We start from the raw sequence: 13,778 nt of genomic DNA on the forward strand, positions 1-13,778 counted from the left end.
TAGGGCTCAAACGAGAGGATATCAGTTTAATTCCAGGCTCTAAAATAGCCAGCAAAAGATTCTATCTCAGTCTTTAAATATGAACAAGATATAGAGAACTTAGTACGCTTCATACTTTTTGTTCTGGGGAGGGGAGGGGATCTCTTGAACCAAATTCAAGGTTACTAATTGCAAAATTGTCTGCTAGGATTCCATTTTTTTTTTTTATCTTCCAAGCTAAAGATCATGTTGTTTTTCTTTAAACTTAACATAGAATTAGGCTAAAGTATCTTAAAAACATTCAAACCTGTTGCAAAAGGGGAATGCCTAGAATTAAAACATTTCATTTTCAGTGATTTCAAAAAAGTGATCAAACTATTGGCTTGAATATACTATGACTTTTGTTTCTAAGAATAAGACATTTGTTTTATCCTGTATGGCAAACAGTTACATTTTTCAGTGCCATCCTATACATGGAAGTCCCTTTGTGTTCACGCAGCTTCATACTAAGTAAGCATGCATAAGATTGCAACTTTAGACACAATCACACATTCTAGATGTGGAAAAATAATTTTCCATCAAATTTTATGGAGAAAGAAGCAAGTCAGCAGGTCTCCTTCCTCCATCAGACCTGTAGTGATCTCAGTTTAATCTGATTTTGCAGCAGCAGATCCATCACATTTTGGGCTTTCTCTTGCATTGGCTTGGCTCTTTCTTAAGTAGAAGCATATCTTGCAGGCATCTTCTTCCCCCCCCCCTTCTGTCATTAGACTCTTTTTTCTAACTTGCTAATAAAGCATTTCATGAAAGACCTAGCATGCCTCTATCCTCCAGTGTCCCCACCACTGCTGGCTGGAGCTTCTTTCTTGTACTATTTTAATGTTGAAATCCTTTGAATTTGTGGCTACCATATCAAACCTACAAAATGGAAATGCCATTTTTGTTGTAATTGGCTAGTTGAGCTAGAGAACTGTGCTCATTACAAAGCTCTTCATCCAAATATTTCTTTCCTTCCAAAGTTAGTCTTAACCTTCCATCTGAATTATGACATATTTTTGCCAACTCCTTAACACTAATGGAAACGTTGCTTCATTCCCTGGATGTCTGTTAAGTTCCTGCCTTTTACTTGGATTGTATGGTATCATTTTGCCAGGACTATATTTTACTACTAACCAGTGTGTGTTAATCACAGAGATGATTATGAAATTTCAAAAGCAGTATTAGAGAGTCTCCTTTAACAGGCTCAAAAATGTACATGCAACATTCTATACTTAACTATGATTAGCCAAGAAGTGAGATAACGAACTGTATTTCATGAGGTCTTTGAATGGTCATCTCTGAATTCACACATTCTGTAAGTCTAACCCATTTAGTCTCAAGTGACCTAATAGTTTCCTCAAATTGGCTATGTTGATTTTAAAAACTGACAATGTTTAGCAAAAGCTGACTATAATTTTATGGTGTGCTTGGATGGCAGGGCTCCTGCCATATAATTTTGTAAGGTTTCAAATGCGGCTTTGTGCAGATGCATCACCCATAAGCATGAATTCCAAGATGACCACTTGAAGAACTGCAGCGCATTTATCTGAAATTACAAATGGGTTGTGTGCTGATTCATTTATAGCCTTATAGCTACTTCAGAGAGGGAACCATAATCTCTCTGGATGGATTCTTCATCCACCCCTACCATGCTGTGTTCAGAGCAGCTGTGGTGTCAGAATCATCCATTACGTGCTTAACTGCAAACTTCTCCATAATGTGGATTATGTACAGTAGCATGAAGAATTATATTTTTCTATGCATAACATATATGTAGTAATTAAAAGGGGAATATGACTTGTCCGGAGCAGACCATTTTTGTGTACTGAAGAAATTGGAAAGAACAGAAGTAAATTTTCCTGCAAAGGAATTGACAAATTTATCAGAAAGAGCAAAGTACTTTGCAGGCAAAGGTAAGATTGCCAAACTAGTGCAATCTTTTGGATGACCTTAATAGTCCAGTGATATGAAGAAAGAGGAAAAATGACTATAATATAACCATAGTTAGCACAATATTTAACATAACACTGCAAACTATGTCACTCAGTTTATTCTAACAATTTATTCTCTTGTTAGTGAGCTCAAGGGTAACACAGTTAACATAATACTTAACTTTTCCATTTTAAACAAGCTAAGTTCTAATATTAATTGGAGTTGTGAAATTGCATAAACTAATTCCAAAGGGAACAACTGTCTGTTTTGGCTATCCTCCTTTAACAGAACCATGTCTGTAGAAGGGCTTATTGATTCATTAGCTCACTTCTTGGGCAATCATACTTACATGTAGAATATTGCTTACACTGTTTTTGGCTTGTCAATAATGGAGACTCTCTAATACTGTTTTAGATGCATATAGTGCTATAATGGCAGCATCCTTGTTCCAGAGGTCTCTGCTTTCAGATATGCCTTTTAAATCCTACCTCCTTCATTTACATTCTTTCATTTCCCTGTCTCACCAGCCAAGACCTGTTTTGCAGTATGGAGGCACCTTACCATAAATACCCATACAGTATATATGACTTGGTTGCAATTATAGTCCAGGGAGGGAGACTGAAGTATTGTGGATTATCATAATTTTTGAAATATTACACAAAAGCCTGTTTTAAACAGGTCTGTAAGAAGCTTAACATTTGGGAAAATGTACTGCTAATTTAGAATAATTTTTGAACTGATTCCAAAGGGGTGTAACCCTGTTTGTCTCTTGCAGCAAAAACAAAATGTCTTCTGGCATATTTAACTAATTTGTTTACAATTGACATAGAAAAGCCATCCTTCTAAGAAGATATGTATAGGTGGGCCTTCTTACCATCACAATGAAATTGTTAGAGATTTTGCTATCTTCTGTTTTCTTATCTGGTAGACAATAGGCCACTCTAACCTGGTAGAGCAAAAGTTGGTATGATTTAGTAGATGTTAAGTTGCAATTAACCTGTAGAAAACCAAATTCAAATTTGTTGGCCATTTCTGTAAGAATACCATAATTCTATTAATTAAAAACTGCTTACATTCTGACCATTGTTAAATAACCTCAGGGTAGTCATGGCCCACACCATCTTATAAAATTATGTTAAATAAAATTAGCAGGGGAGGCAATAGAGAGCATCACTGCAAGTGGAGAAGACTAGAGGCAATGGTAGGAGGTAGCATTATGGTAAATTGATGTTTATGGTGTATTGGTTGGGGTATTAGAGCAGCAGGATTGGGGGGACTAGGTTCAGGTCCTCCCCTTAGCCACTGAAATCACTGGGGACTTTGGATCAATCACTTCACAATTTTGTTGTTGAGATACAGTGAAAGGAATTATTACTATTATTGTTAGTCACACAGCCAGATGTTTTGACTGGATTTGGCATTTTTATCCACCTATCGAGTCCTTCCCAAGGACCTGGGATAGACAGATGTTGTTTGATGGTGTTAAAGGTATCGTAGGATGTAAGCTGTTTCAAGTAAAGCTGCCTTTTGCAATTAACTGATGGTGATTTTGTCAGTGCCTTCAAGTGGTATTCCAGATGTTTTGGGATTGCACCCAAGGTGGTGGTGGCAGCTGCTATTCTACTACTACTATTACTACTACTTATTATTCCTTTTTATGTATAAATAATTCAATCCCCATGTAAATTATCTTGAGCTCATCAAAGAAAGCTGGGATATAAATCTAGCACATAACTCTCATTCATGATAGCTATTTTGTGAATAGGCAGTCCCCTTCCTCAGCTCCACTGTTACTTCTCAAGAACATCCATGCATTTTCAGAATTCCAACTGTGCCCACCAGGACTGCCTCCCCCCCCAAAAAAAGTTGTGGGATCCCCATAACTTTGCATGTATCTGGTCAACCCCAGTCCTATATGCTGACATATCTGCTCCCTTTATCATTTTTTAAAATCCGTTATTACCTAAGAGAGAACTATGTTTGAGCTCAAGGCCACTGTGAATGTTTGCAAGCCAAAGACTGAAGTGCTGAAGTTGACCACTCTTATCAGCAGTGTAAGCAAGCAAACAAACAAAAAAAAAAGGACAAAGTTCATTGCCTCCGCAGACGGCTAACCATGTTTGGGATGGAGAGTTAGGCCTGGGCCTGGTTAGTTTTGGGACTGTTCCTCCAGGGAATAGCAGAGCAGTGCACAAGGCTGAGAAGCTGAAAACCTTCCAAATCACTTCGATGCTCTTGCCGAGACAATTAAATGGAAGTGTCTACAAGTCACTGGGAATCAAACCTGGCTGAAAGGAGGGTCTACATTAAAAAGGTTTCATAGCCTAAAACATAGCCTTCCCCAAAGTTGCTTCACTTCAACCTCTGTATCCCCAAGTGTAGGGCTACCTCGTCTGGGCTGCAAAAGCTGGATCACCACCAGCTGGCAATAAGGAGAGAATAGCCTTTGCTGCCATTTAGTGGTAACCCAACCCTAGTTAGCAAGCCTGACTAGCAATTATGGAGTTAGAATCCCGCACCACAGTAGGAAAATTAACTTTTTGTAAAAGGAGTATCTTCATGCTAAACGGTCCATTCTGGGGGAAAAACAATTATCCGTGGCTTCCTCCGCCTGAAAGCTACCAGACTTGTTAAGGAATTACTGCGCAGTAATGTTAATTATTTGACGGGTATACAATCCTCCTTTATTCTTATCTCACAATAATTTAGTCGCGGATTTAGTAGAATGGGGCGTCCATTACCGCCAGCGCACCACCAACTAACGTCGCGGGGTCGGTTTGCACCTCGAGAGGCCATCCCCACTTGTGGCGCAAGAAAGCACCGAGTGGCTTTGGCGAGGACGCAGCAGCGGCGACTCTGAGTCACTTCTTCAGAAAAGGCCGCCGGGGAGGGGAGGGGAAGGGAGGTCGTGGGGCCCTCGGGGCGGGGCCGACTCGGGAGGGAACCTTCAAAGCGCGGCGCCGCTGAGCTCCGCGCGCGGCGGCTGAGCGAGCGATTCCGCAGAAGTGTCGACCATGCAGAAGCTCCTGATCCGAGGCGGGAAGGTGGTGAACGCGGACTGCTCCCAAGTGGCCGATGTGTACATCGAGGACGGGGTCGTGAAGGCGGTGGGGCCGCACCTCCAGCCTTCTGCCCTCGACGGAGTCCAGGCGCTGGATGCCACGGGCAAGCTGGTTCTCCCCGGCGGAATCGACACGCACACGCACATGCAGTTCCCCTTCATGGGGACGCAGTCAAAAGACGACTTTTATCAAGGCACGAAGGTAACGCAATCGAGGCAGCCTCCCCCGCCCCCCAGAGCAGTTGGTGCAGAGGCCACTAGTGCGAGGTGCGCCCCTTCCTCACTTCATTTTCCAGGGTCCTGCAAATCAGCAACAGCATGCCTTTCCTACACTGGCTGGGTTGGGCGAGTGGGCATTTCCAGTTTCCTGAGGTGGGCTAACAAGAACTCTCCCCCCCCTCCAACCACCAGCTTCTTCAAACAACTGATAAATTGGGTAAATAGTGAAACAGTGCAAAACATGTTCTTAAAGCTCTCCTTTAAGAGCATAGGAGCAACTAAGGCAACACTCTTTTAAAGGAGAAGAACATCTTATAACAGCAACACCGGCACCCTGTCTCCCTGTTACCTCCACTTAGTGGCCACATCTGTCCCTTGGGGAGAATCTGCTGGGAACCTTTGGGTCATTCCAGTATTGACCACTAAGGAAGATAACCCTAACCCTAACTCCCTTCCCTTTCCTTATTCAACAGTGGGGCAGAAATATAGGACCCAGCCAAGCTGCCCGGGGGGAAAATGTTTGAAATCCGGGTAGAGTGGAGGAGGAAATTGCTGTGATAAGCCCATATCAATCCAAGATAACCTACAGCAGAAGCAGGCAAAGCAGGTGGTGGCTTCCAGAGAAAGGTGGTCCATTGGCAAGACTTGGGATGGTCTTACCTTCAGCCTGAATGCTTTGAAGAGAAAAACTGCTGTGGTCCCAGGGCAGATGTTCCAGGAACCCATCTTCCCTCCCTCCCGTTCCTTCCTCAGCTGCCACCAGCCACGTCTTTGGCTTTTTCCCCTTCTTACCCCCACCCCCACCATAATGCACACCCTTCTTTTCAGAACAACTGTGTTTTGGTGTGTATCAAGAACAAAACAGCCCCTTTTTATTCCATGCATAACCCAAAACTTCTAAAACATGTTTCTTTCCATTTTTGTCCACCAAAAGCCACTGAATACTTTGGGCAGCACCTACGGCCACCTAAAGAAGTATTCAATACAGCTGACATAGAGTGTTGCTGTCAAAGTGCTTTTCCTTCCACAGCTAAATTATGAAATATAATTCCTATTCTGCATGAATTAAGACAAACCAAACAGATTGTCTTGAGTTCAAAAATATAATTCCAATTCAGGCATATTGCTCACAGTGCCTGTAATGACCCAGGCCTGTGAATAATGTTTATATCATCATAGCCACTCTTCGAAAGGGGCAGTGAATGCTCAGTTCTACAGATACTGTTAGACTGCAACTGTCATTGTTGGCTACTGATTATGTTCGCTAGGGTTAATGGAAGTTGGAATTTCACAATCAGGAGAGTTGGCTGGCCAAGGTGAAGAGAACAGAGCTACCCTATTCTGTTCCACCTAGAAAAGGTGACAGGGCTAGGTTAATCTACACCAGTGTTTCTCAACCTTGGCAGCTTGAAGATGTGTGGACCTCAACTCCCAGAATTCTCCCAGGCTGGGGAATTCTGGGAGTTGAAGTCCACACATCTTCAAGCTGCCAAGGTTGAGAAACATAGATCTACACTGTCACCTGGGGACAACAGTTGTTTTAGGAGTGCAGAGCAGGTCATGTGGAACCCAAGCCTGTCCTCTAACACCTTACCCCTCCCAAAACCTGAAACTCTTTTTAATGGTTAGATGACCTCCACCCCCAACTTCTAGACAGCCAGAAGATAAAACCTCATAATCAGGCTTTATCTTTAATTTATTAAGGAGGAATGCTCACTCATTTAACACTTTTATTTGGAAAGTGGCTCTGTGATCTTCTTGACTGAGTCTCCTACTCCAAGTAAACCATTACCATTGTATCACATGTCCCTGAGAATATGTTCAAAAACAATACAATATTTTAATTCAGAGGTTTATAGAATATAACTGCCTGAAAGAATGACAATGACTACGCTGATTGTAACAATTCTGTTTTTTAATTGTAAGTTGCATGGAATTTTACTGAAGATCAGATGTGATAAGCACATACACACACACACACACACACACACACATTTATGAATTAAACAAAAACCCTTATGCTATTTTTAGGCTGCTCATTATTTTCAAATTTGAATGGATAACAGTATAGAAATAATTATTTCAATTCCTGCTTGTGTATGTGAGACAAGGTGAAAAGCAAATTAAATAGCACTTCACTCATTCTTGCTCTTAATAGATGCAATCAATTCTATTCTATTTATAGGCTGTTTTTTAAAAGCACCCTCCAAAGCAACTTTAAAATTAAGGGATCATATCTATCTATCTAACTAACTAACTAACTATTCTTTAACCAATGAGGACAAAAGCAAAGTATCTGTTGGTTTCTAACATATACCGTATAAGCACCAACATTTCAGTTCTCCTTCTTTTCTCCTACAAAGTAGTTTAATCAGAAAAATGCCATGATTACTCAGTGCCCCCACTGTTCCTGGAGGGATGCATGCCATTAAGAAAGCAACTGTCCTTTTCATCAGTGTACATTATTCAGCATTCATGAACTGCAAGCTTCATCTCCCTTTGCATCTTACTCACTCCACCGCCTTGCTTTTCTCGGATCCTTATGTTCTTGAGTCTTGCCTGCCCAGATTAACGCTAGGGTCTACTTGCAATCTACCTCCCCTCCCCTGGTTCTTCAACTGATATATTTCCCTGAGATTTGACAAAGGCATTTCACATGAAACCCTCAGAGTCCCTGAAGGACTTTACTTTACTCTTCTGGGTCACAACTGCCATATTTCAAAGTAATCATTTCCACTTCTGTTATTGTTCTGTTGAGACACAGATTTATGTTTCCAGCTCAGCAGCCACTTGGAAAATGATTCCCACTAATTGTGTGCCTTAGGTGCTTCTGGCTCCCTTCTTCCTCATCTGCAGACCATCTGGCCTGGTGAGCTGGTGAGGCTCAGTAACACATAAATGCTGCAGAAATTCCCAGGCAAAGCCTTTGGTGCTGCACACAGCCTTGAACAAGTACATGTGCACTCATATAGAAGCATTCCTAGGTTTGGAGCATTGCTTCCTACCTGGTGCACCTTTAAAATGCACTTAGCTAAGGAGATGCTTCTGCCCTTGAAGAGCATTTCATAGCCACATCTAGTCCAGAATGCAGTAACTCAGGTAGCCCACACAATACCTTAATTCTCAAAGATGCCCTTTTGGCCAGTCAGCTTCTGAGTACCATTCAAGGTGCTGGTTGTCACCCTTAGAGACCTTTATGTTTTGTGGCCTGGATATCTGTATGACTGCCCTCTGCCTGTGGCATCTACCCACCCAGTTAGATGTAGGGTGGACTTGCTACATCTGTATATATATCAGTTGAAGAACCAGGGGAGGGGAGGTAGATTGCAAGTAGACCCTAGCGTTAATGCTTGCTAAGCATTCCCTCAATGAGAGACTGTCATCTTCAGGGTCCACATAAGCACATCTTTTCAGTCACTGCCCCCTCCTCTGGAATAGTAGCCCCCAGATGTGTGATAGGTCCCTTTCCAGCTTTTAGAAAGTTAGTAAAAAATGGGTTATTCCCTCAAGCCAGGGAGGTTGGCTTGTTATAATTGTCTCACAGTCATGAGACTGGGTCTTGGTATTATGGTTAATGTTTCATACGTGACCACTGGTTCCAGCAAAATGTCTTCTAGTTGCTGTTTTTTTAACTGATTGCATGTATGATTTTAATCCCAACTATGTATTGGAAAGCTAGTGGCTGCTCAGAATCAACAATAGCAGCCTCTAAGCCCCATAAGTAGGTAAGTAAATACAGATATTTGAAGAAGTTGTCTCCCCCACTACTTATAAGGTTCCCAGGTGTGGAGGGAATAGGGAATGGCCTTGAAGGATAGGAGAAAGAGCTGTTACCAAGGCAATGGTCAGATAAGTGGGGCTTAAGCCTGGGCCAAGAAAATAACTTGAGGAAACATCTCAGACAAGCCCCTCCCCAGCTCACATGAAGATAAAGTATGTTTTCTTAATACGTTTGTATTATAATCCCTCCATAATGCATGACATTTTCATGTTTTCTGCAGCAGCCTATAAAACCCACCAGAAACTGACTACCAGTAAAAACAGTATCATCAGATAAAGACCACATCCATGTGTTTATATTTTAGAATAGCATAATTTAGACCACTTTGACTTATACTCTACTTTACTGTATATTAGGTTTACATAGTTTTAATGTTAATATTATGATTTTTACATAAAGATTTTAGTTATATGGGGATTTCATATTGTGCTAGGAATTCTGATTTTTAATTATCTTTCCATAGCTTTCATATATTAACATATTTACCTCACAATTTTATATTGCATTATATTATAATAATTATATTATTATATTATATATTCTTAATATTAACATTAATCATAATCTTTATATATAGATTTTAGTGATACAGTGATTTTATAGCTTTGTGTTATTAATTCTGTTATTGTTCCATAGCTTAAGGACTGGTTCCTTTCATGTTGAAATGGTCCTAAACTATTGTAGTTCTGATGTTATTTTATATTGTTCAGGGGCAAAATAAACGTTTGATTTCATTGCAACTTCTCCTTTTCAGGCTGCCCTTGCAGGAGGTACCACGATGATAATGGATTTTGCAATCCCTCAGAAAGGCTGTTCCCTCATTGAAGCCTATGAGCAATGGAGAAGCTGGGCAGATCCTAAAGTCTGCTGTGATTATGCACTACATGTGGGAGTCACATGGTGGAGTGAGCAGGTATGGTAGGCAGAACATCAGTAGTACATGCATTCCTTTAAGGCAGTCCAGCATGCAGCATGGACTGTATCAGTGGCTCAGAAACAAAAGGCTTTCCATTTTCCGGGGCAAAAGTATCAAGAACCAATAGAGGCGAATATGTGTAGCTCAGGGTTGAACTGTGGAGTCCTTGGGGTTCTCTGAGCTTGGTTCTTTTCTTGCAAATGTCTCATTACCCAGCTAGGTAACATCTTCAGTGCTGGAATGGGATGGCGTTTGCTCTCTGTTTATATTCTGTGGCATGCCCTGGCAGTGGGGGTGGGGGTTTTGTTTTGTTCCTCTGGTAGTTCCTTGATTAGGGTATTGTTTACTGCTTGCTTGTGTGCCTGGCGGTACCAGCAAGCAGTAAGCAATACCCTAATCAAGGAACTACCAAAGGAAAAAATAAAACAAAACAAAACCCCCACCTCCACCAACACTGCCAAGGCAGGCCACAGTATATAAACAGAGAGCAAACCCCATCCCATTGCAGCACTGAAGATGTTACCTAGCCGGGTAATGAGACGTTTGCAAGAAAAGAACCAAGCTCAGAGAACCCCAAAGACTCCACAAAAGTGTCAAGACCCATGGGCCTGACTCAAGCATATTGAGAACTGGAGTGTAGAGGTGAAACCCTCTCAGCCTTGAGGACAGTTTATTGAGTGTAGGGGAATAGCGTATGGAGGACCCTGTGCATTTTTATGCTTAATTAACATTTATTTTAATTTTTAAACATTAATATTGCAGTAGTTCATCATTGTTCTACTAAAAGAAGTCTCAGTACGGCACCCTCATTCCTAGTTGGCTGGGAGATGATGGGTTAACCACATTAGATGCTACTAACCAACATTTCTGAGGAATAGCAGATTGGGGAGGGCTCTCACTGACAGTTCAAAATAGCCCATCTCTCTGTCAGGCTGGAGTTCCTTTGCAAGCAAGCCAGACCTGCCATTCAGTGCCCTCTAGTGCATAGTGGGGGCAGCTCTCACCATGGAACTGAGCTGTTGGCTGCAACCAGAGTTTGGGGCTCATGGCATGACCAGAGGATTGAGGTTGTGCAAACACTGAGCAAACTTTGGAGGCACAATTTGGGGAGGGGGAACAAACAACATAACAGTACAGTTGCCAAGAATCCCCAGCACATTATAGCAAATTGTGGGAAATGTTTTAAGATGCACCCTCAGTTTAGTATGGGAGGCAGCCGGACCCACTTGTCACACTGTGACAGGAGTAAGTAACATGCTGGATGAAAATGCCTCCAACCTGTCTAGAAAAAAATTAAACTAGGTGATCCAGAGTGGTAGAGAGCATTCTGCGGATGGCTTAGAAGTGATACAGAGTGCAATTTTAACAATCTGCTTTCCAGTAAATGGGAGTTTTGTTATTGGCCATATCCTCTGGCCACTCTTTTTGTTAGAATACCCACAACACTATATCAGAAATGCCAATGTACCCAAAAGTCCAAAATATCCTAAACACTATAGATTGATTGATCGACTGATTTCTCTATCAGTTTTTCATAGGTTCTTTGATACACTTATTTTTTCCTATTTCTGTAGCAATATGCAATTTGAAACAAAGCAGGAAAAGTAGGCAGAACATAACATCTGGAATTCTTTCCTGCCCCTCAATCACAGCTTGGCTGTGGGTCACAGGACTGGGGGAGGAGAAAGGAAGGTTTAGAATGGGGAAGTGGGCAACGCTATTGGCAACAGCCCAACTGCCTCCCCAACAGGGATGGGGGAGTTAAAAAAAAGTTTTCTCCACAGCCCACATCCAAAGCAATAGCTTTATTTTGTCAGCTTCTCTCCCCACACCAGATTTGGTCCCATTCTATTCAATTGTTGGAGAGTTAATATGCTGTTGGTTAGTCAGGGCCATGAGCCCTTTGGGGCAACTATTTTCAACATTCTGTTGGGTTAGAAAGAATAAAAAGGATCCAAAATTCTTTCTTCTTCTTCCTCTTCTTTTTTTTTTCCATACAAGAACCCTTTTTGCATGCATTTTATTCTCAGGATGTTTCTACCTGAAGTGCACATTTTGGGACACATTCTAGGACAGTTTGAGGACCGAAAAGTACATTGCAACATTCAAAAAGCTGCAGAAAACAAAAGGAATGTATAATTTGCATATTAGTCTGGGAGTGTGGATTGCTTGTCAGTGTGAACAAAACTCAGTCTTTAAACTAGCCTTTCCTAATCTGGCATTCTCCTGATGGTTTATGCCCACATCTACTAGGATTGTTCAGCCAGCAATCCCTGGAAACTCATGCACATATAAATGGGGACAGAGCTTTGATCACCTGATCCCATCTGCCTCTTTGATATCATTGAAGACGTGCCTGGATTGCAGGGGATGTTGCAATCCCCAAACATCTGGAACACACCCATTTGGAAATAGCTAAATAGGTTTCCCTAACTACTGTTTGAAATTAAGATATGATCTGTCCTGGAAATATCTGTTGCAAGTTGGCAGTATGTCTTTCATGAAAAATTTCAAGCTTTTATGGATTTTCAGATGGATAACCCCAGATAATCTACCAAGAAATATGAGGGATTTCTGCAATCATCTATGGTAATAATCAACTTCACTGTAAGGCATCCTTCTATAAAGAAGAATTGTCCTCTGGTTCAATGGGAGCATTCCTTCCAATCCTTCTTTATAAAAGGATTGATATAGAGGACAATGCTTAATTATACAAATGTTTTAGGAAATGTTTCAGCAAATATCGTATCTATTCTTCTTAAATTTGGCTAATCCTTCTTTAAAGCCATTTTAGCTTATAGCCATCAACATACCTTCTGGCAATTAATTCCATCTAAGATACTAATAATTGGTTGAGTATTTCCAACTTTCTTATTTACCGTATGACGAATGACATGTCCCATGTGACTTTTTTCTTATAATTAAAACTTAATTTCTCAGTAATTACAATTTTAATAACTCTTGGAAGCCTTTTCCACAATCAGTGTAGCAGTCTTTCTTTTCCCCACATTATTAAGGACAATTACAACTATACACTTTATTAGATGACTTTTTAAATAAAAAATTAATATTACAGAAATGATTATGAGAATCATGATGAAACAGGAATGATTGTAGCTATATGTGTTATATATGTTTTAATTTCCAGCACTACGCATAGAACAAATTGAGGATTTGAATGCCGGAGACATTTAATATTTTTATTACTTTTATTCAGGTCAAAGAAGAAATGAAAATTCTTGCTCAGGAAAAGGGTGTCAATTCCTTTAAGACGTTTATGGCATATAAAAATCTCTATATGCTTGGAGATCCAGAATTACACATGACCTTCAGTCAATGCAAACAAATTGGTGCAGTTGCTCTAGTTCATGCAGAGAACGGGGATTTGATTGCAGAGGTAATTCCCATGTTAAAGATGAACTCTTTAGTAGCTTGCAATCATAATATATGCATGAAATATTCAGTAGTTAATGGGCCTGTGTGAGGTGGCTTGGATTCCTCTTGCTAAAGGACATTGTTCCATGGGGTGGTATAACTCTTTTTGTCAAATAAGGGCATCTGGGGTGGGGTGTATGTTAAAAAGTCAAGATAGTGGCTGCAACTACATGATTAGAGCCCCACAAGTTGCCCTGATAAGGCATTGGCCTCACTTCACAGTCTTGCCCTGGCAACTCGCAGTGACAACTGAGGCAGTCAAAGAAGGTAAAATAAAGCAATCTGATAATTTTACTCTTGGAAATGTGACCTCCATCAAAGTAGAGCCTCCGAGATTTCCACAGCCCTAATAGTACCTTCTCATAGGTGCACACACTTATGTTAAGACATGGAAAGGGAAAGTTACCTGATGCGTT

The 13,778-nt window shown here is 40.9% G+C and overlaps 1 protein-coding gene across 1 annotated transcript in view; it reads left to right on the forward strand.

Annotated features, from left to right (window-relative positions):
• Positions 1 to 4,917: 4,917 nt before the first annotated feature.
• DPYS (dihydropyrimidinase) overlaps positions 4,918 to 13,778 on the forward strand; it is a 38,296-nt gene continuing 29,435 nt past the window's right edge. The window contains exons 1-3 of the mRNA XM_007430419.3: positions 4,918 to 5,213; positions 9,766 to 9,924; positions 13,145 to 13,324. Of these exons, the coding sequence (XP_007430481.1) occupies positions 4,965 to 5,213; positions 9,766 to 9,924; positions 13,145 to 13,324 (588 nt within the window). The 5' untranslated portion in view covers positions 4,918 to 4,964. The remainder of the gene's footprint in view (positions 5,214 to 9,765; positions 9,925 to 13,144; positions 13,325 to 13,778) is intronic.

The sequence above is a fragment of the Python bivittatus genome, unplaced genomic scaffold, assembly GCF_059951505.1.
Source record: "Python bivittatus isolate LINGU-HERP-01145 unplaced genomic scaffold, Pbiv_v1 ctg000590_np1212, whole genome shotgun sequence".
In the NCBI taxonomy this organism is placed as follows: Eukaryota; Metazoa; Chordata; class Lepidosauria; order Squamata; family Pythonidae; genus Python; species Python bivittatus.